The 27,919-nt window shown below is 45.7% G+C and overlaps 1 protein-coding gene across 2 annotated transcripts in view; it reads left to right on the forward strand.

Moving 5' to 3' along the window:
* ETS1 (ETS proto-oncogene 1, transcription factor) overlaps positions 1-27,919 on the forward strand; it is a 115,545-nt gene that overhangs the window by 44,152 nt on the left and 43,474 nt on the right. Inside the window, exon 1 of one of the 2 annotated variants that reach the window (XM_081172635.1) lies at positions 3,613-4,020. The exons of the other annotated variant lie outside the window; for it this stretch is intronic. Within the exon in view, the coding sequence (XP_081028761.1) occupies positions 3,939-4,020 (82 nt within the window). The 5' untranslated portion in view covers positions 3,613-3,938. Of the gene's footprint in view, positions 1-3,612; positions 4,021-27,919 lie in introns of those variants that run through there. 2 annotated transcript variants of the gene reach the window in all.

The following is a 27,919-nucleotide window of genomic DNA, read 5'->3' on the forward strand; positions in this document are numbered from 1 at the left end:
GCAAGTCAGTATGGATGTGTCTGCGTGTGAACCAAGCGCGTCTCAAGAGATACATTGCAGTTGCTCAGCATGCAACTAAGACTGTTAGGTTTTCTCACAGAAAGAACCACAAGAAACAGGTTGCTAATGACGTTCGTACTCTCCTTTTTTTGTAATAAAAAAACCTTATAAATATATAGATGTATATGTATATGTATGTACCGGTAAATGGACCTCTGTGAGTCATACACGCCTATCTGTGCTCTGCCGTTTGTGGTCGGGTGTTTTTGCTACAGAAGTTGCAATAAAATACTTTATGTGCAAACCAAGACGCCCTTCCCCCCCAGAACTTTATTTAGGCTCACGAGCTCCTGGGGTGATAGAGATCTCGGCATATTTTGTGGCAGGAGCGGTCCCAACCCCGCCTTGCAATGAAGGATCATTGGTTTCAGGTGAAATTGGTGGGGGAAATAAGCAGTCAGCACTTTTGGGTCTTAGTCCCCCCCCCTTTTTATTTTTTTTTACTTCTCACTGATTTGAAATGCAACTTCACACATGCTTAATTTTCTGAAAGGTGGACCCACTGTGGATTCCTCCAGGCTGTCTCTCATCAATGTCCCCTTGTTTTCAGAAAACACATTTGTTACTAAAAGCCCTCCTCTGTTCTTTCTTCTTCTTCTTCTTTTAAAAAACCAACCCTGCAAATATAAAACAAAGAGGTTGTACAAAAAGAAAATAGCATCGCGTCCGCCTTTCCGTGTACAAAACAAAACCTCTTCCACCTTCAACGTTTTAACTACACTGAACCAAGTATTAAAGGCAGGGGGGTTGCAGCCTTGCATGTGGGTGAAACACAAGGCAGTTAAAATGCCGCCATGTACAGTTTTGATCGTCACATGTCAAAAAAAGATATCAAAGAACTGAAAAGCTCCCTTACAAGGAAAGGTGACAGTGTCCGAGGCTTTTTAGCTGGGGAGCGAAAGGTGAACAGGAATGGTCAAGGTTTACAGAATGATGGACAAGGAGAAAAAGTGCCAGCACTTCATCTGGTGATGCTGAGAGGTGGGCAGCTGACTCCTTCACACAGGGCAGAGTTGAACTATGGAATTCAAGTTTAGATGCCCACCAAACTTAGAAGGCTCTAAAAGGAGGTTAGACAAATTGTTGGAGGATAAAGCTATCCATGGCTCCTTGCTACCTCCAGGATCAAGGGCAATCTGGCTCTGGGCAAACAACAACAACAACATTTTTTATTATTTGTACCCGCCCATCTGACTGGGTTGCCCCAGCCACTCTGGTCCATCCAGAGTGAGCTGTTTCCTTCAAGCCCTGCTTGGGGAGGTGGGTGTCTCCCAGCGGCATCTGGTTGGCCACTGAAGGAAAGGATGCAGGAATGGATGGACCTTTGGTTTGATCCAGCAGGACTCTTTTGATGTTCCTGCACCCACTAGCTAATTTGGTAGTATAGCCGTAGACCATGTTTGCCTCGTGGAACTGGACTTCTCCAAGGCAACCCATCTTCTGTAAGCAAGATTCTCCATCTTGCCCAAATTCAAAATGTCTTCCATCCTCTGCTACAAGTGTGGGAGAGTTTGGGCTTTTTCTTGGGAGAGTTTGGGAGCTTTTTCAAGGTTGTGACTCAGAATAAGATGGTCACAAAAGAAGGGCAGCATCAGGGACCAAACCATATTAACTTGCTCAGCAGCATCCTTCCAGTCCACACCCACTCAAGAGAACTAATATGAACCTGGGTCCAGTTCTGGGCACCCTAGTCTGTTAAGCCGGATATTGATGAGCAGAACATGTGCACAGGTCTCCCACCCCTGCATTGCGCCACTTGTTCTCTCAGCCCATCAAATTTCCTTTTGCATTCTGTAATGCGGGACTGTGGAGCCTGTGGCCATTCATGTATGGCTGGGCTTCAACTCCTCCCATCAGCCTTGACCATTGGCCATGCTGGCTGGGGGTGATAGGAGTTGTAGTCCGGCAACATCTGGAGGGGGCCTCCCAGGTTCCCTCATCCCTGCTCCAGTTACAGTGGTACCTCGGGTTAAGAACTTCATTCGTTCTGGAAGTCTGTTCTTAACCTGAAACTGTTCTTAACCTGAGGTACCACTTTAGCTAATCGGGCCTCCTGCTGCTGCTGCCACGCCACCGCACGATTTCTGTTCTCACCCTGAAGCAAAGTTCTTAAACCGAGGTACTAATTCTGGGTTAGTGGAGTCTGTAACCTGAAGTGTCTGCAACCCGAGGTACCACTGTATTGGGGTAGCATCCCCCAGGAAAGTAGATGTGCAAGATCTGTAATAGCTGACCTCTTGCTCTGTCCTCGTAGTCAAATGCATGCCCTCTCAAGTCACACTCAGTCCATAAAAATGTATCGAATTGTACAGCTATAATGGATGTGAAGAGCTTTGGACGCTGTAAATGTGAGTTATTGTGATTCATCATGATTAATGGATATGTAACAGAGGGAGAATCGTCCTTATGTAGCATTGCTGGTCACCCTAGCGGCAAAGGAAATCATGAAAAGGGGGCATTAAGGAGAGGGGGCCTGCCTTAAACCCCCACGCACTGAAAACACTCTTTTCCCCTCCAGACAATCCTGGGGAACTGTAGTTTTCCCCCAACAGAGCTACAGTTCCCAGCAAGCTGCCCCAAATTCCTACCACTGTATGTATGTATGTCTCTCTGTGTGTTGTATTAAAGTAGCAAGATTTTTTTTAAAAAAAAAATTCAGTTCTGTGTGTGCAAGAGAGAGAGGAAACTCACCCCCCTGCAGAACCACCACCTCCCACTTTATGAAGAGGCTGAGTTCTTCTTTTCCTCTTTATAGACTGTGTGGTATTCATAAAAACAGGGGTTCCTGTGCTGTTCAGGCTGCATGAAGGGCTTCCTAAAGACCCCTCTATTTAAGCAAGCATTCCTGGGCTCATGAGATTCATCACACTGCTTTGTTGTTGATATTTAACTCAATATTTTATTGATGGCACCTCTGCTTTTACCAATGCATTTCTTTGTGTTTTCGGTTCTAAATGTCGCATAGAGCTTTTCCTTTCCGTTATCTTACTGTGTGCTATATACCAGTAAACTGCTTAGGGATTTGGCATATTAAGTGGTTTGGCGATGCCAGTGGTGATGGTGATTCCTCGGAAGGTGGTGGACTCTCCTTCATGGGAAGGTTTGAAGCAGAGGCAGGAGGGCCACCTGTCAGGGATTCTTTAGCTGCCATTTCTGCATTGCGGGCGGCTGGACTAGATGGCCCTTGGGGGTCCCCTCCCACTCTACAATCCCATGACTCTTTGACGATGAGGAAGAAAGCAAGACCAGCACCCATTTTCTTTTGCTCCCAAGGGACCAAGTAAAGCGTGAAGTCTCATCCCCTTCCCGCCTTCCCCTTTCAGTGCCTGATTACAGCTTAGGTCCTGAAGGGAGCCTTATTCCGGATTAACTAATGCGGAGTAAGGAGAGAAAAAGAGAGAGAGAGGAGCCCCTCTCCAGAGCGCGGTCCAGAGGCGAAGGCGCTTCGCGGAGGGTCTGGGCGGCGGCGAAGGGGCGGAGGCAGGCGGGTCCCACCCCGGCCGCTGTCACGGAGCGGAGCCCGGCCCCTGCTCCCTCCTCCCGTCGGCGGCAGCCCAGAGAGCTCCGCGCCTACAGCCGCTCCTGGGCTGGGAGAGAAACCCACGGGCAGGCAGGAGGCAGCGGCGGGGCTGGCCGGAGCAGGAACGCCCCGGAGACGAGGCACGAGAAGGCGGAAGGCAGCGCCAGAGCCAGCCAGCGAGCGCGCCACGGACGGAGCCCGTCGGGCTGCCCCGTAGGCGGAGAAGCGGGCGCGGGGCGCACGGCGGCAGACTCGGAGGGCGCAGCTCGGAGTCTCCAACTTCGGGGGCGCGGGGCGCTTTCCCGGCCAGAGGGGCCGAAGGATCCGACCCGGAAGGTCCCCCTCCCCCTCGTGGACCATGAAGGCGGCCGTGGACCTCAAGCCCACCCTGACCATTATCAAGACCGAGAAGGTCGACGCCGAGATGTTCCCTTCGCCGGGTAAGTGGGCCGCTGCGCCGCGCTCTCGGTCCTTCGCGTGCCCCGACGACGCGCGGGGTTACTGGCCGGCCCCGCTCTCCCTGGGTCAGGGCCGAAGGGTCCCCGGGCGACGGCTGCGCTCAACTGTGCTCCTCGGTAACTGCGCCTTCCTGGGATGGGCTATCCTGTTTCCACGGTCTTTGGCGACGCCTCTTCTGGGGACCCCCCCCCCCTTCCTCTCCGATACCACCGGCTTTCTTCCACCCCTAGATTGTCTGGTTTGTGCCCGGGGTCCCATCTCCCGGTGTTTCTTTTCTCTCCCTGAATTGGAGTTCGTGGGGACGCTGTATGGTGCAAGCGAGTGGTTTGGCTTCCCATCTCGAGTCTAGAGAGAGCTCTGGCCGGCTTTCCGGCTGTTTCTTGGGTTAGGCAGGGCAGGAGCATCTTCTTGACAGTTGGACCACAGTCCGAGAGCCCTTGTCTGGAAGCTCCAGGGAAGCGTTTTTCCCCCTTTGGGTGTAATTGACTCTTCTCTTCTCCTATCTCTCCCTCCTTCCTCTGTCTTTTTCTCTCTCTTCCCATTTTCCCTCCCTCTCTCTCTGTATGTGTTTTGAGCGCGGCTGTACTGTACTCCAGGAGAGCTAATAGGTCTGGCTCGGAGCGCCTGTGTGGGCTGAAATGTCCCGTTCCTTCCCACCCGCACCAGCGCACGAATCACACACCATTTTTACAAGTGAGATTTGCTGAAAGTAGCACATTCTCCTACCTCCCTTGTATGATCAGCTGGAGATGGCAAGGGGGGGCGGGAGGGGGAAAGCGGGCAAAAATAAGGCATTCCAGTCCCCTATCAGAGGGAAGGCTTTCTTTCATTCTTCTTTCTCTTTAAATTAAGAAGTCAGGTTTTGGGGAGGGTTGATATTATTATTATTATTATTATTATTATTATTATTATTATTATTATTATTATTTTAAAAATGATTCTTTCTTTTAACTCATCCTTCTGGGGGTTCCGCTGGAGGAAAAGGGCAGTGTAAATTGACAGGGCGTAAAACTCAGATGGGGCGAACCTGGGTTCAAACCCCTATTTACACAGGAATTGCACTGACAGTGCAAGACTGTGCTTGCCTGCTCAAACATAAGTCCCACTGAGTTCCATGGCACTTACTCCCAGGTAAAGTGCACCTAGGAGCGTGGCCTGAAGCAGGGTTGGAATGTAATCCGTAAATATATGGACGCAGAAGACAAAAACAAACCATAACCTCTTGCTGAGAGAAAATAAAATGGAGGTCCCTTTTGTGACTTTTTTTTAAATACTCTTTAAAAATAATATTCTTAAACACACACAAACACATTTTTCCCCATCCAGAAATTTAGAGTTTTGTTCCTTTGGTTTTATAAATCCATTGGTTGCAGATTACCAAAAAACAGACAAAAAACATCTTGATTTGGATGCTTTTGCCTTATGATAATCGGCTAATATCAGTTCTGCATCCTCCAAGCCTTTTTTTTTTTAATGCTGTGTTTTAAATTCTAGTGACACCTCAGTGACATATTTATCAATATGTTAAACCAACCTCTGCCAACCCAGAGCCCTGCACTTGCTGCTGGACTACAAATCCCATCCTCAGCCCCAGGGGCCAGCACAGCCAACGTCCTATCAGCTCTTGTGTCCTACAACCATGGTGAGAACTGTAGCACCTGGAGGGCACCAGGTTGAGAGGAGCTGTGCTAGACAGCTGCTTCAGGGCCGTTTGCACCTCTGCCTCTCCCCCCCCCCCCCCACGCACACACTACAAGAGATGCTGGGGAAACTTTCTGATGGAAGGGTGGGGGCAGGGGTGTCCGATGTTATCTGGAGAGATGGTTTCAGCCCTAGTTGCTAAGTTACTGTGTGACCATCAATAATTTTAGCTCTTCTTGTTTGCGGTTAACACTTAGGCCCAGTCTTGGATGCAAAATGCAAAGGCTTGCTAAGTAACCCCGTATGACTAGGTAGCCTGCTAACAATGCAGCCGCTGGGTTCTTGCAAAGGGTGTATATGTGGCCGAGATGCTCTTTTGCGCGGGTAGCAAAACTGAATCTGCAACGTGGGGAAAGGGTTAAGCTCAGTCTGATGATCACCCACAGCTGGACCCTCCTCTTGGCTGACCCTCCGCATCTGTACACTCCTGGCATCTGTATTTACGGATGTTAAACTTCTCGCTTTCCCCCCAGCCATTTCTGAGCCTTGTTCCTGAGTTTCTGGGAAAAGCAGGCCCATGTTTCTGCTGGTGGAAACGCCTGGTGAACGGGAAGAAAGAGGTGACAGCTGGCAACCAAAATCCAGCCCGCCCTGCTGATTCCTAAACTTAAGTTCCGAAATTCATCCTATCAGTTTGCAAAAAGGTCACGCTGCCTAAAAGAAAGAAAGGGGAAAGTATCATCTTTCATTGTAAGAGGGTGTTTTCGTTTTGTTTTTTTGCTTCATTTCTGAATGGGGAATTGCAGAATTTTCCATTCATGAAGAAGGATCAGCGACTCCAGATTTTGTCAAGGCAGAATCCTCACTACCCAAATTTCTGATTGCTTTTCATCCACACTATTTTGCATCCAGAAAATTACCAGGGTGTTGGGCATGTTGAGCTGAACAACTGAACGATGAAATGAAGACCTCCGTTCAAATCCTGCCCTAAACTTACTAGGCGCTCTCCTCTCAGTCCCAGCCCTACCTTTCAGGGTTGTCGTAAGGATAACTGAGATAATGTATCATCCTTGGGAGGATAACTGAGACAATGTGTGTGAAGGGCTTTGAGAACGCTAAAGCACCACATCAGTGCCAAGCAACTGTTAAACCAAATCTTCTAAACAAAAGCTACTAGTCCACAATAATTGTGGCTAGCTTGCTTTCCCACTACTCTGCTTGCCTGTCCTTATCTGTGTTAGTCATTTATGGCACAGCAGCCTCCTGAAAAAGATGTGGTAGAGAAGAGAACCCTTCCCACAACATTATTTCAGTTTCCAAAAGCTTCCTGTTCACCTGGAGAGAAGTCCTATTCGCCATAGGTGATCAAGCAAGAGGCTGTTGAATTACATCAAGCTGGTGATGGCTCCTGGCTAAAAGAGGATTTGCCAGATTCACAGAGGAGAAGTCTACCAGCGGCTGTTAGTGACGGTAGTTGTGTGTTCAGATGCAGCAATTTCAATTGCGACAGTGGTGAAGCAACAGCAGGGGTGGCCCACTGCCCTCAGCTGCTCCCTGTGGACTTCCCAGGGGCATCTGGCTGGTGGAAATGGGGGGGGGGGTTCCTAGGTGGACCTTTGCTCTGACCAAGCAGGACCCTGCTTGTGTTCTCGTCACACCAGAGGTCCATTTAGGTCTAAAACAGCGGAGCAGAATGCAACCAAATCCTCAATGTGGTCTTGCTCAGTTTAAAATTGAGCTCTTGCATTGCACGGGGTTGGACTAGATGGTGCTCCATCCAACTCTACAGTTTTATGAAAGTTTGGTACTTATTCATATGGAAATGTATGAATCTGTGTCAATAGCAGCTCTCATTGCCTGAACGTTTAAGAATTTGTACAGCGTATTCCAGGGAATGACAGCTTTTTCTCCAAGCAAGTACTCTCAGTGAAGTACCTTTTAGGTGTGGTTAAATCTGTTACTATGGCTGTGCCAGTCAGGGGCATAGCAGGGTCTTCTTAGTTGTGGCTCTGGTGCAGTGGAAATCCATGTCTAAGCAAGCTCATCTACATATGGTAGCCCCACCCACAAAGTTGAAGGCAAACCATCTGTGTGTATGTTGGCACAGCCAGGGCTCAATAAACCTCTGTTTTTTTCTGCCCACCTGGGAATACAAAAATGGGGAGAGATTTCCAAGAACCAGGCTACCCCGATATGTGATTTAGAAACTGCATTTGTCTTGAGGGGTCATCAGTTGTGCTGAGCTGGTATGCAAACTTCTTCCTTTCAATAAAACCATTTCTATTTATTTCTACACCTTTGGGACTGACTCTTTTACTCTTGTTTTCAAGGGGCCATTTGCTGATCTGAATCACTCTTGACTTTATGACTGGCTCCCTCTCCATGGCTCAACCCTCGCGGTTTGCCATAAGCCTTGGCTGAAAGGGTGAGGCACAAATTCAATAAGAACCAGTGTGGTGCAGTGGTTAGAGCATTGGACTAGGACCTGAGAGACCAGGGTTCAAATCCCTACTCAGCCATGAAGCTCACTGGGTGAGCTTGGGGGCCAGTCGCTGCCTCTCAGCTTAACCTCCTTCGCAGGGTTTTCGTGATGATAAAATGGGAAGGAACAGAACTATATAAGCCACCCTGAGCTCCTTGGAGGACAGGTGGGATACAAATGTTAATAATAATACAATAAAGGTAAAGGGACCCCTGACCATTAGGTCCAGTTGTGGCCGACTCTGGGGTTGTGGCGCTCATCTTGCTTTATTGGCTGAGGGAGCTGGCATACAGCTTCCGGGTCATGTGGCCAGCATGACTAAGCTGCTTCTGGCGAACCAGAGCAGTGCACAGAAATGCCATTTACCTTCCCACCGGAGCGGTACCTATTGATCTACTTGCACTTTTGACGTGCTTTCAAACTGCTAGGTTGGCAGCAGCAGGGACCGAGCAATGGGAGCTCACCCCGTTGCGGGGATTCGAACCACCAACCTTCTGATCAGCAAGTCCTAGGCTCTGTGGTTTAACCCACAGTGCCACCCATGTCCCAATAATGCAATAGAAGAGAACAAAATACAAATAATGTGTTTTGGACTGCCTCCCAGGAGCTTCCCTCCAAGTCAACTGTGTTCATGCTCCCAGTCCTCATGGTACTCCCATATCCCAGGCTTCAGACTCTGCTTAGCTTCTACACATCCAGGGATGAGATCCCATACTGGGAACAATCCATATTCTAGGCATTCCTTGTGCACATGGAAACATCCATCCTTTCCTAGGGATTCCTCAAGCAACATCATGAAACCAGGAGCCACGCCAGGTGAACATGGCTTTAGGGCTTATAATTTATCGATGAGTCCAGGGGATGGTTCACTAGCACAGACTAGTGTGTATGGCACATGAATCTCTCTCTGCAGGAGTTCTGCCTCTTTGCATCAGGGTTGGGCGACCTGTAGCCCTCCAAGGTTGCTGGACTACAGCGCTCACTTTCCCTTGGCCTCTGGCCCTGTGGGTCAGGGCTGATGAGAACCAGAACCCAACAACCTCCGGGGGAAGGCTCCTAGTGCCCCGTCCCACAGATGTGGGAGTCCTTTTGGAGCATCCTGGGACTTTGGTCCTTCTCCAGATACAACTCACATCACCAAGCGTGCCAGCAAAGTTACTAGTCCTCTTCAGAATGCTGGTTCCTTGGAGGAGACACTGACTCAGGGATGGGGAGCCTGTGACTCCCAAGATGTTACTGGACCCCAACTCCCACCAACCTCAACAAGAATGGTCAGTGGCCAGGAATGTAGGGAGCTGGAACTCAGTAACTTCTGGAAGGCCACCAGAATGGCTCAGAATGGTCTCGGGGAGCGTTGCCTCCTGTTTTCACCCCTCCATACCAATGTTCGAAATTAGCCAGGTGCCAGGTGTCTTTTGTGACTGGCATGGGTCCAATTGCAACCACATGGAGATCTCTGGTATGTCGGGTTGATGGCTGGGGAAAGCAAAATGTCACTTTGAGAAGGATCTGAAATACTTCCCTTGGAGCTTGAGTTAGATTTATTCTGGCTTGTTTTATTTGGTGTTTTAATATTTTGTAAACCACTTTGAGATTTGTTCTTTCAACTATGAAGTGATATTGAAATGGAAATAATAATAATAATAATAATAATAATAATAATAATAATAATAATAATAATAATAATAATAATAATATCACATGGGGGAGACAATGCCTAGACATTCTATTGTGGCAACTGCAGCCTATGTTCAAGGTGCCATTTGCAAATTAGATTATATATCTGAGTTTCTAACACTTCTCAGTATGTAGAGATCTTCTGGTAAGACCCTATTCCAGGTGCCATCTTTTGCCGGCCTTTCTGTCCTGTGGCACAAACTCTTCCAGGAGGCTTGTTTGGTACAGACATCAGCCTGCTTTTGGGGACAAGTGGGAGCCCAGCAACTTGGTACCATTTCTGTTCTGCCAGGCTTTAGGAAACAAGCCCTCTGCTTAGTAATGGGCAGCCAGGATCGCTCTTGTTGACACTGGATCAGTTTAGAACTTACAGGCTTAGTTCAAGGGTGGGGATGGTTATTTTTTTAACTCAAGGGCCACATTCTCTTCTTGGCAACCTTCCAAGGGCCACATGCAAGTGGTGGGCGGGGTCACAGACAAAAGTGGGTGGAGCAACTGCTGCAAATGTTGCCTTTATATGAAGGAGGCTAGTTTCTACACACACAATCGCACATCCCTCTCTCTATCCTCCATCAGGACAGTCAAGAGGCATGGGCAGAGTTCAAGGACACATCCTAGGCAGGCCAAAAAACCCTCAAGGCTATGAAGCAGGGCCTGTGAGGAGGTGGCCCCATTGGAGAGATCCAATGACCAGAGAAAGAGGTTTTGAGGGCCACATTCCCCACCGGTGGTTCTGTTGTTCTTAAAGAATTGCTCCTTGTTTGTAATGATCCAAACCACGTTCTAAGCTAGAGAACCAGAAAACCATTAAGTAGCAATGAAATGGCAAACTCCCCACTGGTGTCAGAGGAGCAACTGTATAGAGATCTGGGAATCAGGGCTGTTCAAAGTGGCAACTCCTTCCTTTGTAGAATTGCTTCCAGCAAAGAGGCTTTTTAGCAGGGATTCCTGAGCCTAGATTGGGCCAGGTGATGGTATCTCTCCCAGATGCATTCGAATGAGCCTACGCAGAAGGTGGATTCCTTAAAAGGGGTGGCTGAACCTAAGGGAGGTTGTTTTGTCTTTCAGACCAAGCCAGGCCTCTCCGTTTAAACTTTAACTTCTTGCAGCAGTCGTGAGCTGCCTAACCTATTTGTAGATGGTGGAGCTGCAGGGAGCATGTGCAGTTGCGGCTGGGAATCGAGGACTTTGTGAATTGGAAGAGAGAATTAACTCCCCCCACCCCCATTCATGCAGAAGGGAACCCTCTTAAAGCCCATTAAAGCCTAAATCTGATTCTTCCTGTGCCTTGGAAGACCGTGGGCATTTTAAAGTTGAGGCAAAGTTCAAACTTGGGCAGCAGAAAATGACAGAAACCAAAAAAACCGATCTCCTAGTGAGGACACTCATTCCAGCAGCTTCTGTCTTGGTAGATGAAGCCATGTTAGAAGCCAAGGAGGAGGACCAAACTGTTAAATCATCCAGTTAAATCCCTCCCCACCATTCACTTCTGAAAGAATCCCGTAATGGGTTTCAGGACTGATGATGTTCTGCAGGCAACAGCCAAGCTGGGGGGACACATTGACAGGGCTTTGCCTCCAAAAGGCTCCTGATGAAATCCCCATCATCCAGGCAAGGCATGGAAAGCCCTGATGGACCAAGGCTTTAGGCTTGGTATTCCTCAAGCATCCTGGGTTGCCCACCTCTGCAAACTTCATCCATCTCCAGGCATCAGTGCAGGTTCAAGCCATGCAGCCCTAAAGAGGCCCTTTCCAAAGGCAAACAGTTGGCCTCTATTAAATATCAACATGACTTAGGATATATTCCTAAAACAGACCCGCCAAGTGTCCCTATTTCCCAGCGACAGTCCCAGAGATACAGAAGCTGTCCAGGTTTCTGATTTGATCCTGGAATGTCCCTCTTTTCCTTAGGATGTCCTTATTTTCATCAGAGAAATGTTGAAGGGTATGGTAGGACATCTCCCGAGCCAAGGAGATAAGTAACTATACAACCTTTGGAAGACATCTGAAGGCAGCCCTATAAAGGAAAGTTGTTTAATGTGTAATGTTTTATTATGTTTTTATACATCTTGGAAGCAGCCCAGAGTAGCTGGGGCAACCCAGTCAAATGGGTGGGGTATAAATAATAAAATTATTATTATTATTATTATTACAGAACGAAACATCCCTATTTTCATCAGGGAAATGCTGGAGGGTATGCTAAGAAGCAGAACTGAGTCCTACCTGGCTTTTCCCCTGCAGTGCCAGAGAAAGATGTTTCCCCATGCTATAGGGAGAACATTAGGAATCTGCCGTCTCCTGAATCAGGCTGCTGGCCTATCCAGCTCTGTATTGCCTACACTAAATGACAGCGACTCTCCAGCGTTCCAGCCTTACCTGGAGTTGCCAGGGATTGAACCCAGAACCTTCTGCATGCCAAGCAGATGTTCCACAATCTGTTTGCATTTCTCTGTAAGCACTTGACAGTGGATTGATGGGGCTTGATGTGAAGTCCACCCTCCCCCCTCAAAAAAAAAATTGTTCTGACATTTATTCATTCCCACCTTGCAAAAAGCTGTGCAGGTAAATCACTTGGAACATATTCTGGTGAGATATATATGTTAATTAAAATAATGCTATAAACCTTAGTCAGTAAATAAGTAGAGGAAAGGCAGGCAGTGAAGGAATTTAGCGGGTTTCCCTGTCTATAGGCTGTTGTGCAAAAGAGGCAGCAGTGTGAAAAAGAATACCTGGAAAAAAATATCACAATCAGGTTAAATCGCAAACAGGATATGAAGCATGAGAAGGAGAAGCAAAATGATAATATATGAATTAGAAGAATGTGTCTTAGGTGGAATGCTTATTAGAATGTGGTATGTAGATGACATGAGATTAAGAACAGCACGGAAGGGAAGGCGGGAAGTTTAACGAGAAATGCATAGCAAACTTAAAAGCTGGAAAGATTTTAAAGTTTAATAAAAAATTCACCCAGAAAAAAAGACGAGAGTCCACACAAAAGATGGTCTTTCTTCATGTGTGGAATGAGCTTTGGTGGGGGTGGGGGGGCATTGATTGTTCGTGGCTGAACTGACATATGTTTTGTTGCTGTGTTGATCTCAGGCCACAACCAGGTGTGACATGTGTGACATGCAGTCACGAACATCTTCCCCCAGAGAGTTTTGCTTTCGACCAAAAGCTGCTAACTTTTGAGCAGAGGAGTTGCAGATAGCAGGGGGCTGTTTAACCTCTTAAGGGAGAGTCCATGCAGCGTTCGAAACTCCCACTGCTCTAGGCGTGTTTTGCGACAAGGAATTTCATTAGCGGGAGCAGTTTCTGAGCTCTGGGCTCAGTACTGCACCTGATTTCAGTTTAAAACTGCAGAGAGGAAGGAGAGGATGACCCTTTTCAGCCTCCCCACTTCCTGCCACTCTCCGAAGACTGGAGAAGAGACCCTCTTAAGAATATTAGGGGGGTGGGCAAGCGAAGCATGGCTTTGTTTTTTGCAGTCTTCAGATGAGGACTAGACCATGTGAAAAATGAATGTAAGATTTTAGCTGCAGTTCATTCATTTTCAGCTTTGTATTCTTGTTATAAAAAATTGTGCCTAAACATTCCATTGTTGTGCCCATAACCTCGGTTTAAGGTGCCATTTAGCTCCTAACTTTCATATCTCAGTTTCTAGGGCTGTCTCAGTGGGAGAGCATCTCTTCTGTATGCAAAAGGGCCCTCCCCCGTCCCACTGAAAAAATATTAGATAGCAGAAGAAATACCTTTGCGGAGCACTGCTGTTAGTCATGGTGGGTTAAAGGAGGACACAGTAATCTTTCCCAATCTGGGCCCTACCTGTACCTGAGATGTTTTAGATTATACCTTAATCCCCTTAATAGCTGACCATTGGCCAAAACACCTGGAGGGAACTAGGTTGGGGAAGGCTGGCACCTAAAATGACCTGAAAAAGGCAAATTATTGCATTCCTCCTGACAATTCTCAGCTAAAAATTCTCAGCCCCCACCCTAAGCTTGTTTTTCCCCAGTGAGGAAAAGATACCCAGATTGAAAGGCAGCTGCAGGAGGTGATTTCAAGTGGGAAATGTTGGAGGGGGAGAGGAATCAGCAGAAAGGACTCAAAAGCTTTCCCTTACTTCTTTGGTTCAAACTCAGAGCATCCTGGTTGAGTTTAAAAACAGCAGGAGTTGAGGAGGGCTATTACACACACAGAGAGAGAGAGAGGGGGGGGAGAGAGAGAGAGAGAGAGAGAGAGAGAGAGAGAGAGAGAGAGAGAGAGAAGTCCCCCCACCTTAGACTGATGTTTGTGGTAGAGGTGTGCAAAAGTTTTCTTCTTCTGAGTTTCCTTTCTAATTCCTCCTAATGGGAGACCCAGTATAAACTATCTCCTTATCTGTGTTGTGTTTGAAATGGGAATCTCAAAGCATTTCTGCAGCCCAGCATTAAGGGAATAATTTCACGCTTCGAGTTACAATATTGGTGGCTTTGTGTGTGTAATATATTAATAGATTTCCTGGATTTGATCAATGCAGATTTTCAACCTCAGCTGCTGCACTCTGCTTCTCTTTGCTACCAGGAGGCAAAGAAAAGAACTAATTGGGAGAAAACTAATAGTAGATTTGATAAATTGAGTGCCACAAAGCCAACTCCTCTGTTTATTTCAGCTCCACCAAGGCCACTGTCTTTTTATTATTATCTGGCACTAGGGATGGGGAGAAATTCGATTCATCCCGTGTTTTAAAGGTGAACCTACCTAGTTTGCACTTTTCAAGTGTGAATAGGAGAACCAAAATGGGCATCCTTCTGAAATCCCACTTCCCCCAATTGTGCAGTACAGTTCTCCAGCCAAGTAACATGCACAAAAGTGCAAATATTGTGGGAAAGATGTGCCCAAAAAGACACACATTTGTGAAAATAGCATATAAAATATTAAAGAAAATTGCTCTGCAAAGATGTCCGTATGAGACAAAATTATGTGCAAAGAAATGTGTACATCAGAAGAGATGCATGCGAAAATGCTGGTGAATTTTCATGAGATCTTCTTTTTAAAAAGTGGTCTGTTTCGGAAATGGGGGGAAAGATAAAACAATAAAATCAGAAGGAATTTGCAACCATACTTTAAAGCATACGAAATGTTAAAATACTACAACAGGTTAAAATTTGCATCAACTTTCTGAGCATTTTGGCAGAAGGTTCTTAGCAGGCGCAGAAAAGAGTACAGTTTAAGGTGCTTGCTGGATATCAATAGGCAGGGAGTTCCATGGTGTTTGGTCTCCCAACCCAGGCAGGCACAGACAACAAGGCCATGTCTTACCTGCTGGAATGGCCACTTCCCCCCTGCAGCATCTGCCCATGTGGGATGGACCACACAGGATCTGCCACTTGCATCCAGCCCATCATTTGTGCCTGGGGCCCCTGAAGTCCATAGAACTGCAGTGGGCATTCCTGCGACTAAACCGAAACATTGTAGTCAGACATTGTGGTGCACGTGGTTCTCCCACCCACCCCACAACAACCCTGTGAGGTAGGCTAGGTTCAGAGAAGGCAGCCCAAGATTCGTGCTCAGGGTGGGGATTCAAACCCGGGTCTTTCCCTGGTCCTAGTCCAACTGCTACACCATACTGGCTCTCAAATCCCACCACGCTTCAACTGCAGAGTGCATGGGGAGGGTTAGAAGAACAAGCATAGACTTCACCTCCCTAGTTTATGTATTCAGAGTTTTCTCTCATCTTTATTGATGGAGTTTTGAGCGTTCCTGTTGGTTCCCGCCCTAGATAAAATCACTGCCCCTTTTAATGCCAATAATGTTGGGGCATGTTGCTGGTGTCTGCCTGCACTTGTACCCTGGAGCAGCGTTGTGGGGGGGGGGCGGGGAGTGTGGTATGACCGGAGAGTCCCAAGGAACAGATAGAAAGGCTTGAACGGCCACATTTGACTCCCAGGCCTGAGCTTTCCCCATGCCTTCTCTACATGGAGCTGGGAGTTTTGGACCCGGACCTTGCTGCAATCTTGAGATTGTCTGCTTTGTTCTCCCCCCCCCCCCATTTCTTTTGAAAAAACCAGCAGGTTTCTTGACTTTGTAACTGAACTCTTGGAACTGCGTGGGCAGGCATCTGCTCTCGACTCGACAAACAAAATCAACCAAGTGCAGTTTAAATAGCAGTTTCACATGAAAAGCAGGTAGACTTCAGAAGATGTGGTTTCGCCTGCCGCACGTTGCTTTCAGGGCTCTGACTAAAGCAGCTCAGATGCACAGAAGCTTCTATATTTGCTTTGCTCCACATCAGGCCTGCAGCGCTCGAGATCCGAGCTGGGTGGCCAGCTTCACTCTTTTGGTTGGCCTCTGCAGCCTTAGTTAACAGCAGCTCACTCTGCAGACGTGATCAGGGTGGCAGCGGCATGATCCTGACTTTCTTGTAAAAAGCTTCTCTTCTTGATCCCTGCTGACCAGCTTGCTTTTAAAGGCGTACGAGCAGGCCACGCTGTTTTCATCCAGTTCAGTTCATAAAAGGTAAAGGGACCCCTGACCATTAGGTCCAGTTGTGACCATCTCTGGGGTTGTGGCGCTCATCTCGCTTTATTGGCCGAGGGAGCCGGCGTACAGCTTCCGGGTCATGTGGCCAGCATGACTAAGCCACTTCTGGCAAACCAGAGCAGCGCACGGAAATGCCATTTACCTTCCTGCTGGAGTGGTACCTATTTATCTACTTGTACTTTGACGTGCTTTCGAACTGCTAGGTTAGCAGGAGCTGGGACCGAGCAACGGTCGCAGGGATTTGAACTGCCGACCTTATGATTTGCAAGTCCTAGGCTCTGTGGTTTAACCCACAGTGCCACCCACGTCCCTCGATCAGTTCATAAAACCATAGAATTGTTGGAAGGGACCACGAGAGTCATCAGTCCAACCCCATGCACTGCAAGAATCTTTTGCCTAACATGGGGCTCGAACCCACAACCCTGCAATTAAGACCTTCATGGTCTAGTAGTTGGCAGTCAGGACTACCCGGCTACCATTTTGTTTTGTCGCTCCACGGTCTTGATTCATGGCTGTCAAGTGCTGCTGAGTTAGTTTCATTGCAGTGCACGGTTTACGTAAAAATGTGTAAAGTCTTCTTTGGTCAAAAATCAATCAATAATAAATCAATAAATAAGATTTAGAAAAAAATAGTTTCATTGCATTTTCACGTTAGCTGTTTCCATTGGTGTTAACAGCTCCATCTTTGAGCCTGACTAGCCAAGCCTGTATTATTCCTTTGAATCGATAATAAATCTCATTCATCCGGCAAACAACGCACAGTTTTCAAATGGAATTGCCCACTGGCAAAGTGTTGGGGTGGCCCTTCAGTTGCAAAGTACAGACACAGAGCCAGTTCCTGCCGCTGCTTCTGTCCTTTGTCTTGGCAACAAGGCTGCTTCTCGCCGGCTACTCCTTCCCTGCCTTGCTTCGCTTCCCCTTTTCCAAGCAGATAGCAAATTAAACAGACCTGCCTTGCCGGCCAAGAGCTCTCTCCCTCCGCTGGCCTTTGGCCATGCTTACATTCTCCGTCCAAATATTGTGGACTCAGTAATAAATATTTATTGATTCCATCATTTCCCACATTTTTCCCAGGTGTGCTGGATGTTTCTCCAGGGTGGGGGCAAACCACGTCATCCCCCGGTTAGGTTGAGTTGCAGATGACCCATCTGGCTGGAATCTGTTGTTTGGCTTCCAGTTTTTTGGCTCCGTCGGTGACTCAGCGCTCGACCCCAAGGCTCGCAGCTTTTGCATGAGTCGAGGTTGCTGCGTTTCCCAGCTAGAGAGGGGCCAGCTGTTTCCATTTGCTCCCAAAAGAGCAGCTTCACCTGCTGAAAGGAAGAAGAGGACTTTTCCAGCCCAGGCACCGTGTTCCCAACTGGGTTAGCTCAGGTGGTAGAGCGTGAGACTCTTGATCTCAGGGCTGTGGGTTTGAGCCCCAAGTTGGGCAAAAGATTCCTTTCATTGCAGGGGGTTGGGCGAGATGGCCTTCGCATACCCAGCAACATTTCTCTGATGAAAATAGGGACATGCTATTTAGTAGTAGTACAGCGGTACCACGGGTTACAGACGCTTCAGGCTACAGACATTTCAGGTTACAGACGCTTCAGGTTACAGACTCTGCTAACCCAGAAATATTACCTCGGGTTAATAACTTTGCTTCAGGATGAGAACAGAAATCGTGCAGCAGTGGTGTAGCAGCAGTGGGAGGCCCCATTAGCTAAAGTGGTACCTCAGGTTAAGAACAGTTTCAGGTTAAGAACAGACCTCCAGAACGAATTAAGTTCTTAACCCGAGGTACCACTGTAGTAGTAATATTTTTATTATTTATAACACACACACCCCCATCTGACTGGGTTGCCTCAGCCACTCTGGGTGGCTTCCAACATATATAAAAACAATAAAGCATTAAACATTAAAAAATATAAATACAGGGCTGCCTTCAGATGTCTTCTCAAGGTTGTTTTACATTCTTAAAGGTGCAGGAACCCTGTCCTCTTTTACCTCAGGTCACCCTGCTGGAGAAGGAACTGCCTGGAGGAACCACTCCCTCTATTTGGCTACCCTGGGAGCTGTTTGGGCCTCTCTCTTTTTTAAAAATATTTTTATTAAGCAATTTCAACATAACAAATTATCAGACCATATAATCACATACGTTATTCCCCCCCCTTCAATCCCTCCCTCCCCCCCCCACAAAGGACTTCCCTCAGCTCCTCTCTCTGCTTTCTCTGCACATATTATTCTCTGCATGTTATAAAATTATACATATCCTTGCCTTATCTATCATGTAATCAGCCAATAAATTTGTGAACGTGTATTCAAAACCTGCCAAGGAGTCCAGTTCATTTTGTTGTTTTTTTAGATAATTTGTAAAAAGTTCCCATTCTTCCTTAAAGTCACAGTTGTCCTTATCACACAGCTTGTATGTCAATTTAGCCAACTCTGCATAACTCATCAATGTTTCTTGACGCTGTTCTTTCATTGGGATTTCCTCATTCTTCCATCCTTGTGCTATCAAGACTCTTGCCATTTGGGCCTCTTTTTTAACTTGCGGTCAAGGCAGCTGCCTTATCAGCACAAGCTTCGAGGGAGGGGACCCAGAGAGGAGCAGATCTGATCGCACAGTTCTAGGGAGTTTTTTTGGTTTCCCCCTCTAGGGTTATTTATACCCACCAGCAAAGAGCAATTGCTAAATGCATTTGCTTCTTTGCTGAGGGTGTAGCTTCCTGGAGGAGCCAATCACAGCCCAGGGACTGCTAATGAAGGCGACCTAAAATTGCCCTCTCATTACCTGCTGGATTGCAGACTTTTCAGCCATTCACCTCATTGGTAGGGTAAACAGTGTGTTCGCCGTCAGAGGGTTATAAGGAGACCTCGGCAACTGGATGCATTGATTCAGTTATTCAAGTATGGAGTTGGAAAACAGGTCACTAATAGTAAATGCTTAGAATTCTTTTACCCAAACTTCTGGGCTGCGTGCATATCAATTCTCCTGTGTTTTCCAGGATACAATGAGCTAGTTTGGGTAAATGGCATTGTTGTGCCATTTATATTATATTCTTTTATCATTGGAATGTTTTAGATAGCATCGCTGCAATTGTTTTTTTGGCAGAAATGTGAACGGATAAAAAATTATTACCGCCCCTTAGTCTCCTTACAAAGCTGTTTTGGTTTTCAGAGTGGAGAAGGCAAAACCAAATATTATGTACTGCAGCTAAAGTGTTGCAGTGTGGAGTGCTTGCATTCAGCATTCCTGCCAGCCGCGCCCCTGTCCAGGATATGCCATTCCATTCACCTCTCCTTGGTCTTCTCTCTCCGCCCCCACCTTCCCAACAGCCAGTCAGCTTTCTATGGCCACTGGGCATGTTCAAGTAAGGAGGGGGGAGGGAGCAGGGAAGGGGAGAGAAATTTGGTTCAGTTTCACATTTAAAGGCAGACCTCCCTAATCCACACTTTCTGAAAGAATACACAAACTGAAACACAGAATTCTAAACTCTCTAAATTTTGCAATGCAGCTCTTCATCCAATTAACTTGTGCACAAATGAATATACAGTGGTACCTTGGGTTAAGTACTTAATTCTGGAGGTCCGTTCTTAACCTGAAACTGTTCTTAACCTGAAGCACCACTTTAGCTAATGGGGCCTCCTGCTCCTGCTGCTGCTGCTGCGCCGCCGGAGCACAATTTCTGTTCTCATCCTGAAGCAAAATTCTTAACCCGAGGTACTATTTCTAGGTTAGCGGAGTCTGTAACCTGAAGCGTATGTAACCTGAAGTGTATGTAACCCGAGGTACCACTGTACTAGGATAAGATGTGCATAGAAATGTGTATATCAGTGAAAGGAACATAGGAAAGGCATTATATTATGGAAAATTGGTTTGTAGTGTATATATTTTGTTCATAAAATTTAGACACTGCTTGATTGTAAAAACAAAAAACCCTCAATGCCTCCATTAGGCGAAATTTGCATTCAAATACAGACGAATTTTCACGAGGATTCGTTTTTATTAAAAACAAAGCACAAACTGATATGAAAATCTGGAGATGTGTATTTAAGGTTGGGAAAAATGAGAAATAGAGTGTGAAGTTGTCAGATGCACCCTCTCTTTTCTCAAATTGTCCCTGGTCTGCTTTGTGGGGTTTCCTTACTAGCTTTAAGGCAGGGGGAGCCAACATGTTGTCCTCCAGATGTTGGACTACATCTCCCATCATCCCTCAGACAATTGGCTCTGCTGACTGGGGCTGATGGGACTTGTAGTCCAACAGCATCACTATGTTGCTTTCTCCCACCTGCCCCGTCCTTAAGGCTTATTTGTGTCCCTCAGAAGCTGCCCCTCCCTCCTTCAGATATGCAATTTTGTAACTGGAAGGAAGTGTCTGAAGTTAATTTGACTGCTGGTAAGTTCTCACTGAACTCAAGTGTCTTCAGGGTTCTCACACTTGTTATTTCACTCACCTGATCAAATGAAAGAACCCTTTTCACTGATTTAAACATTTATAACACTGCAACCCTGTCTTCTACAGATTTTGTGAAATATCCCCAAAAGTTGGGTGAAACTACTTGTGTAGTGTAGGATGTGGAGTAAAGGAAGGGTGTCTGCTGAGCCTAGTCTACCTCGCAAGGCTGTTGTGTGCATAAAATGGGGTGCCACCCCAATTTATGCCACTCTTGGCTTCTCAGAGACTACAACTCCCATCAGCCCCAGTCAGCACTGGCCAGCTCTCGGGGATGATGGGAGTTGTAGTTTGACATCGCATGGAGTAGACCACGCTGTCTTCCCTTCCCATACAGAACCCTGTATCTACAGTTCTTGCCACAATCACCCCATGGGGAATGAGAGCCAGGAAGAGATTCTCTTGCCAAGGAACAACCATTGTGCTTTGAGGGGAAATGTTGTGGCTGTCAAGGGCTTCAGGGGAAAGGGCAAGCGATGCTTCCAACTATCACTTGCTTCAGCTTTTTGGTTTTGCAACTTTTGTATTTGCATTGCAGCTATTAAGGATCCAGCCATATTTTGTTGTTGTTTAGTCGTGTCCAGCTCTTTGTGATCCCATGGACCAGAGCACGCCAGGCACTCCTGTCTTCTACTGCCTCCTGCAGTTTGGTCAAACTCCTGGTGGTCCCTGAGCTTTTGTAACAAAAGACAGGAATCAGTGATTAAATCTGCTGTATGGATCCTCCATGCCGAGTCCACATTTATCCTGATTTGCTCACACGAGGTATATGTGCTGGTTTGACTATGCCCAGTCTCCATCGAGCATTTGCTCTGATTCGTTTGTGGTGAGGTTATATAACAATCCTGCGTTCATCCTGATTTGCTCACGGGGCAGGCTCAAAATGAGCCAGGGATTAATACATAGGTAGGCAAACTAAGGCCCAGGGGGCGGATCCGGCCCAATTGCCTTCTTAATCTGGCCTGCGGACGGTCTGGGAATCAGCATGTTTTTACATGAGTAGAATGTGTCCTTTTATTTAAAATGCATCTCTAGGTTATTTGCATAGGAATTCATTCATTTTCCCCCTTCAAAATATAGTCCGGCCCACCACATGGTCTGAGGGACAGTGGACTGGCCCCCTGCTGAAAAAGTTTGCTAACCCCTGGATTAATAGGAAAATCATTTGCCCACCCCACACTTTTCAAGTCATTTCCCCATCACTTTCCAAACTGCAAAAAGTCATTTTTTTTTACAAAAGTATCATTGTTGCACTGGGCCTACAGCATGCTTTAAATTACTTTAAATGTGCAACTCTGAAGTTCTAGGATATGCTTGCATCCTTCCCACAAAATGGTCAGTCTTGAAGGCCTTTTTTTGCTTGGGTAGCCAGTGACATGTGCATATCTAATCAACTTATATGGTTACAAATGCAGTATATATTCAGGCCACATACGCATGCCATGCATTTAAAGTACCATGGTACTCCTTTGAACAGTGATGGTTTCCCCCCAAAGAATCCTGGGAGCTGTAGTTTGTTAAGTGGGGGGTGAGAGTTAGTAGGAGACCCCTCTCCTATTCTTCTCTGAGAGCTACAGTTCCCAGAGTTCTCTGGGAAGAGGGATTGACTGCTAGGCCATTCTGGGAATTGCAGCTCTGAGAAGGGAACAAGATGGTCTCCTAAGAACTCTTTTGCATTAGCAAAACAGAAGTATAATAAAGTGTGGTGTGGCAAAGATTGTTGCATGGATGGTGTCATGGAAAATTGAATGCCTGCTCATTTTGTGCCTGCCTGTATCTCTCAGCCTTAATGGACCTCGCAGGGTTTTTGGGAGGATAAAGGAAGGAGATGCTCTGTCTTAAGCTCTCCCCAGATCCTCAAAGGAAGGCCGGGATCCAACTGTGAGTAAATAATAACATAGGAGGACAGAGACAACACCTAGGGAGGAATTGGGGAGGGGGGGAGGACCCAGGAGTTCCTTGATGTATTTCAGTGAAATCTTCTCCAGTTACATCCCTGGAAGAGTCCCAAGAGATGCAGCCTTTGATGCTCATCGCGTCATTTCTGCTTCTAGTCTGGTGTCCCTTAGTGTGCCCCAAACTGTTGGGGGGATTTAATTTTGGCACACAGCAATCGTCTCACTAAAAGGGGGGCGAGGAGAGAAATGTAGAGGACAGACTCTGATGTCGCAGGCTGTGGTCATGGTGTGATAGGAATTTTATGGTTTTAGATATATAGTAATGTTCATAACTGCACATACATAGATCAGCACAGGAACCATTTTGATTCCTAAACTGACCAAATCCTTTCTCTGCAAGGTTAAAAATGGAAAAGCCTCCCCATTGTCTCTTCCTTTAATCTGTGTTTGAATAAGGTGTGAGCCTGTGACCTGGCCCAGGAAATAAGTATTTTAGCACTACAAAAGAATGGCCAGGCTCCCCAGAAAATCCAATCAGGTAACCTGCTAGACAGGAGATAAACAAGGACAAGAGAAAAACAACATTTAAATTTCTGTGATGTAGGTGGGATGTATCTGAGGGGTGGTCTTAGGTTACACCCCTTCTGTGATGTATGCATAATGTTTCTGGGGGTGGTCCTGATCTAGAGAAGGGGAATTTCAAAAGTCTTTATAAGGCCTTGCAGGCCATTGTTCTGGGTCCTCTTCCTCTCCTGCGTGTGAGGGGGGTACCCTGTTGCAACAGATCAATAAAGATCAAGCTTACTAGCTGCTTTGCTTCTCAATATTCTCTGGTTGGCCTCTGTTATTTTCTCCTACCAATAGGGAACCTATGTAAGGACTCTATATGGGCTCTTGGATACCCCATAAGGGAAAAGGGCATATTTTTATTTACAACAGATGGCGACCACGAAGGGACTTTTGGTTACCCGGATTCTGGAAGCGAGGAAGGACTGGTTATCCAGCGCGCACCAGGCAGTTTGCCAGGAGGAATAACCAGTCTTCCATCGGTCCCAGGGTCTGGCAATAACTTGGAGTCAGCGGGGCTAACCAGAGGAAGCAAATCTTGATCAGGCCGGCCTTAAACAACCAGTCAAGACATCGTGGGATCACCAGGAACAGCGCATGCGGAAGTGAGTATTAAGTAGGAAACACGGGTAGTGGGTTGGGGTCTCTAAACCACAGCAACCAAAATTCTTTAATTCTTCCTTTTCCCTTCAAATCTAAAATTTCTACTTTTTTCCTCATCTAAAAATTGCCTCCTTCTTTCTGTCCCCTCGATCTCAACACCAGCCCTAGCCCTTCGGAGTATGCCCAGGCAAAGGTTGTGTGTGATTTCTTCCACTTAATTCTGTATGCCAACCTATTCCTTCGGAGTTTTGCCCAGAAAGGTTGTGCAATTTCTTCTGCACTGAAAACTATAATTCCCAAAACTATAACTCCCAGGTGCAGCCGCACCTCTGCCATGGCGATCTTTGTTAGAGATGACCTGTGAGCAGAGAAAGCAAGGGCACCTGATTCCTTTCCTTCTTTGTCATTTCTGAGTCCCAATCTGGCACTGCGCTACGCAAGCGTCCAGTAGGGAACTCTCAGGTTAGATTGTAAGAGGCAGGAGGTTGCTGTGGGCTCCCTGGCTGAGTAATGACCAAAGGGGGGGGGGTTTGAGATCGCTGACCGCACTGTTAGCTTAGTAGCCAGGAAAGGCCAACAGCTGTACCAGCCTAGTAAGTCAGGCCAGACGAACGGCGGTGTGTCACAGTACTAATTCTCGGAGTTGCCCAAATTGAGTGTACTGTGGGTTATTTATTGTGTTTCCTGAAAAGTGGGGATAAAACCCTGACTGCAGTATAAAAGTAAAAGCTAGCGCTATTAAAAAAAATTCTTAAAATGGGTGCACCTCAATCAAAAGAAATGAACCCACAGACTCCTGATGGGAAAGAAGCCCAGTTGGTGCTTACTTCCCGCCTGGACTCTGACAGTCCCCTTCAATTTGTGTTTAAGAAGCGTTTTTCCAGTGTTTAAATTGTACTTAGGTAACATCCAGCAGCTGCTTATCTTAAATGTGCCATCTAAAATAAAAATGCAAGCTTGCTCCAAATTCTAAATCTAAGGAAGCCATGTTGAGCCTTATCAATCTTAAAGCAAGACAAAATGGAGAATGGAGTGTGCAAATGTTTGTTATTTGAGAGAGGCTCTAAAAGAGTTTTCCTCCCAAGTGGTAAAATCCTGTATACGTGCTACTTGTGTTCTGAAAGGGGAATTACCCCACCTCCTTCCTCTAGTTTAAGTGAGGAGGGCGATTTAAGTCTAATGGTAAATGTTTTGTTGTAACTTTTGAGTTTGCAAGTATACCTGTGTTCCAGTCTAAGTTAACCTAATGTTTCTGCTGCAAAAGCCTAGTTGAGCCAACTGCTCTCTCAAGCTAAGATGCAGTGTATGTATTTCATTAAGCATATGCCTATGAAAGTATGGTGTTCCTTCTAAGAAAAATATCTGAGTCCAGTTTTAACTTTGATCTGGTTGGACAGAAGAGTTATTGTAAGGCTCCTGATATCAGTCTCTATAAGACGTCCTGGCCTCTTTTCTTAGAAAATGCCCCCCCTTGTTTCATTCTGTCTCTTTCTGGGTTTTTTCCCCTTCTCCTTCTTATTCTGTGCCAGGTAAATTTACTCCCGAGTAAGCTTCCTTTAAAGGAAACTGCAAAGGGGGGGGGGCATAAATTAGGCTTACTATTCCTCTGCAAGTTCAGGAAAAATTGTTCACTCTTGTATTCCTTTTAAATCAAATCTATGGCTGTTTAAACTTTGCTTTATAAAAGATCCTCTCCCTATCTTAGGAAAAATGTTAACTTCAATCTTCTTTTAAAGATAATTTCTATAGGAATTTTCACTCTTTAGTCTAAGGAAGTAAACACTCACTCAAACTAGCTTCAAGATCTGTATAGAATTGGGTACTTTTATTTTCCTTTTCCTTAGTACATGATAGGCGCATGGTTTGTGATAGGCGCATGGCTTGTGACCTCTTCCCCAGTTGTGTCTGTGTACATAAGTATGTGTGTGTTTCTGGTAGTACAAATCTTGCTATGAACCCTGTATTTTAGGGTTGGACTAGATGACCCCAGGTCCCTTTCAACTTTCCCAATTTGTGGCTGATGAGTTGAAATCCAGCCCAGATTGCTCTTTGTTTTTAAAGGTGAGAGGTGAATGTGTGTGTTTCTGGTAGTACAAATCTTGCTGCGAAATCTTGCTGTGAACCCTATATTTTGGAGGGTTGGACTAGATGACCCCAGGGTCTCTTTCAACTCTCCCAATTTGTGGCTGTGTGGAAGACCATGTGTCTGCAAGCATTGGAGGGTAATTCTTAAATTCTGGTGTGGTAATGGAGTTGAAATTCAGCCTAGCTTTGCTTTTTAGTTTTAAAAGGTGAGAGGTAAAAGCCATGATGTTTTGAAGCACAACTGGTAATATCAAGCATTTGAGTGATTACAGTATTTATCATTTTGTCTACTATTTATTTTAATCAAACTTAAAAGTCAATTCAAAGTTTAAGCACATACAAATGAATAATCAAGTACAATTAGCCTTGGCCATTCCTGTAAATTAAGGCGCAGAAAATAATAATATTAATAATAATAATAATAATTTTTTGTCTGCAAATGGTAAGGCTGAAATGACTGAGAATGTTAAAAAATCCTATGAATTCTAACGCTCTGGCCATTTTTACTCATAAATAAGAGAGCGGTTGATTGTTCCGCGAATGGCCAGAGGGATATTAGCCCTTTCCTGTACATAAAGGAAGCTTGGGCTGAATGGTGAATACTTGAATTGCTGAGTTTCTCTTTTTTGTTTTAAAATCTAACCCTATTTTAAAAAACCACTCCTTACCTGGCCATTTTTACTCATAAATAAGAGAGCGGTTGATTGTTCCGCGAATGACCAGATAAAATGACCAATAATGATAGCCCTTTCCTGTACATAAAGGAAGCTTGGGCTGAAATTGCTAGCTTTGGTGAATACTTAAATTGCTGAGTTTCTCTTTTTTGTTGTTTTAAAATCTAACCCTATTTTTAAAATCTACTCCTTACCTTTCCCTTCCTTATTCTAATTGAGCCAAAAGATGCAACATTTTCAATGGTATAAAAGGTTTGCTGAGACATGAACTCTGCACATGCACAGAGGCTAGATCAGCTAAAGAAGAGAGAGAGAGAGGAAGGGGGGAGATGTAAGGGGGGAGAGGAGGTTTCTTCGAGAACTGCAGAGAGAAATTTATCCAAATGCAAAAACTTGGAACCATTGACCGAAATCACCCTAAATGTGTCTTTGCTCCAGGGCTACTTAAGACAATAGAGTTAAGTACTGGACATGCCAAATTCTTTAAACAGGTAAATATCAAAGCACTCCCACTGTGAGTTCCTCTCTTGAGTAGTTTCTCCCCCCCCCCCCATGGAATTTAAATTTTATAACAGTTTGTGTGTGTGTGTGTGTGTGTGTGTGTGTGTGTATGTGTATATGCCTATGCATTTTAGGAACAGCACTTCCTGACAGACCTCTCACATGAAATAATTTTCCCTTTTAACAGAGTGTCCTTTCTTTTCTCCCACAGCACAAATGATAATGAGGGGATGCAAACAGTGATTTAAATACTCTATAAAAAGTAATTGCATTTGTTTTTCTTTTGTCTTTCTTCCCTTAAAGCCAAACAGTCACTTTCTTTCTGTTCTGTGAAACAAGTATGAATCCCTGCTGTATTAGTGACCTCTATCTCTTTGTGCCTTTGACATTTTTTTTTAAGTTACAAATAATCTGTTTTCATTTATTTAATCAGTTTCTCCATGATGTCTATGAAGTTAAATGGTACTTGTTTACCTTTGGCCTGAGCATTTCTTACTAATTCTGTCATTTTGGCTAGTGCAAGGTACCTGCACAACTTTAAAATTGCCATTCATTTTTATTGGTATTAACTCATTTCCCAGTATTCCGCTATTAACATTACAGCTGATGTCACATCAAGAAACACTTTTATTTTCATTTGGGATGTTAGAATGCCAAAACAGATTACTTCAGGTTACTTATTAATTGTGTGTCTTAGCATTTATTTATTTTTGGTTCCTCATAGGTCATTTGTGTGTGTGTGTTTTACTTTGGGGACATGTTCATCACATGTTGAAAGTCAGTCTCATGAAGTTCTTTTAT

The sequence above is a fragment of the Podarcis bocagei genome (assembly GCF_964188305.1).
Source record: "Podarcis bocagei genome assembly, chromosome: 15".
NCBI classification, from domain to species: domain Eukaryota; kingdom Metazoa; phylum Chordata; class Lepidosauria; order Squamata; family Lacertidae; genus Podarcis; species Podarcis bocagei.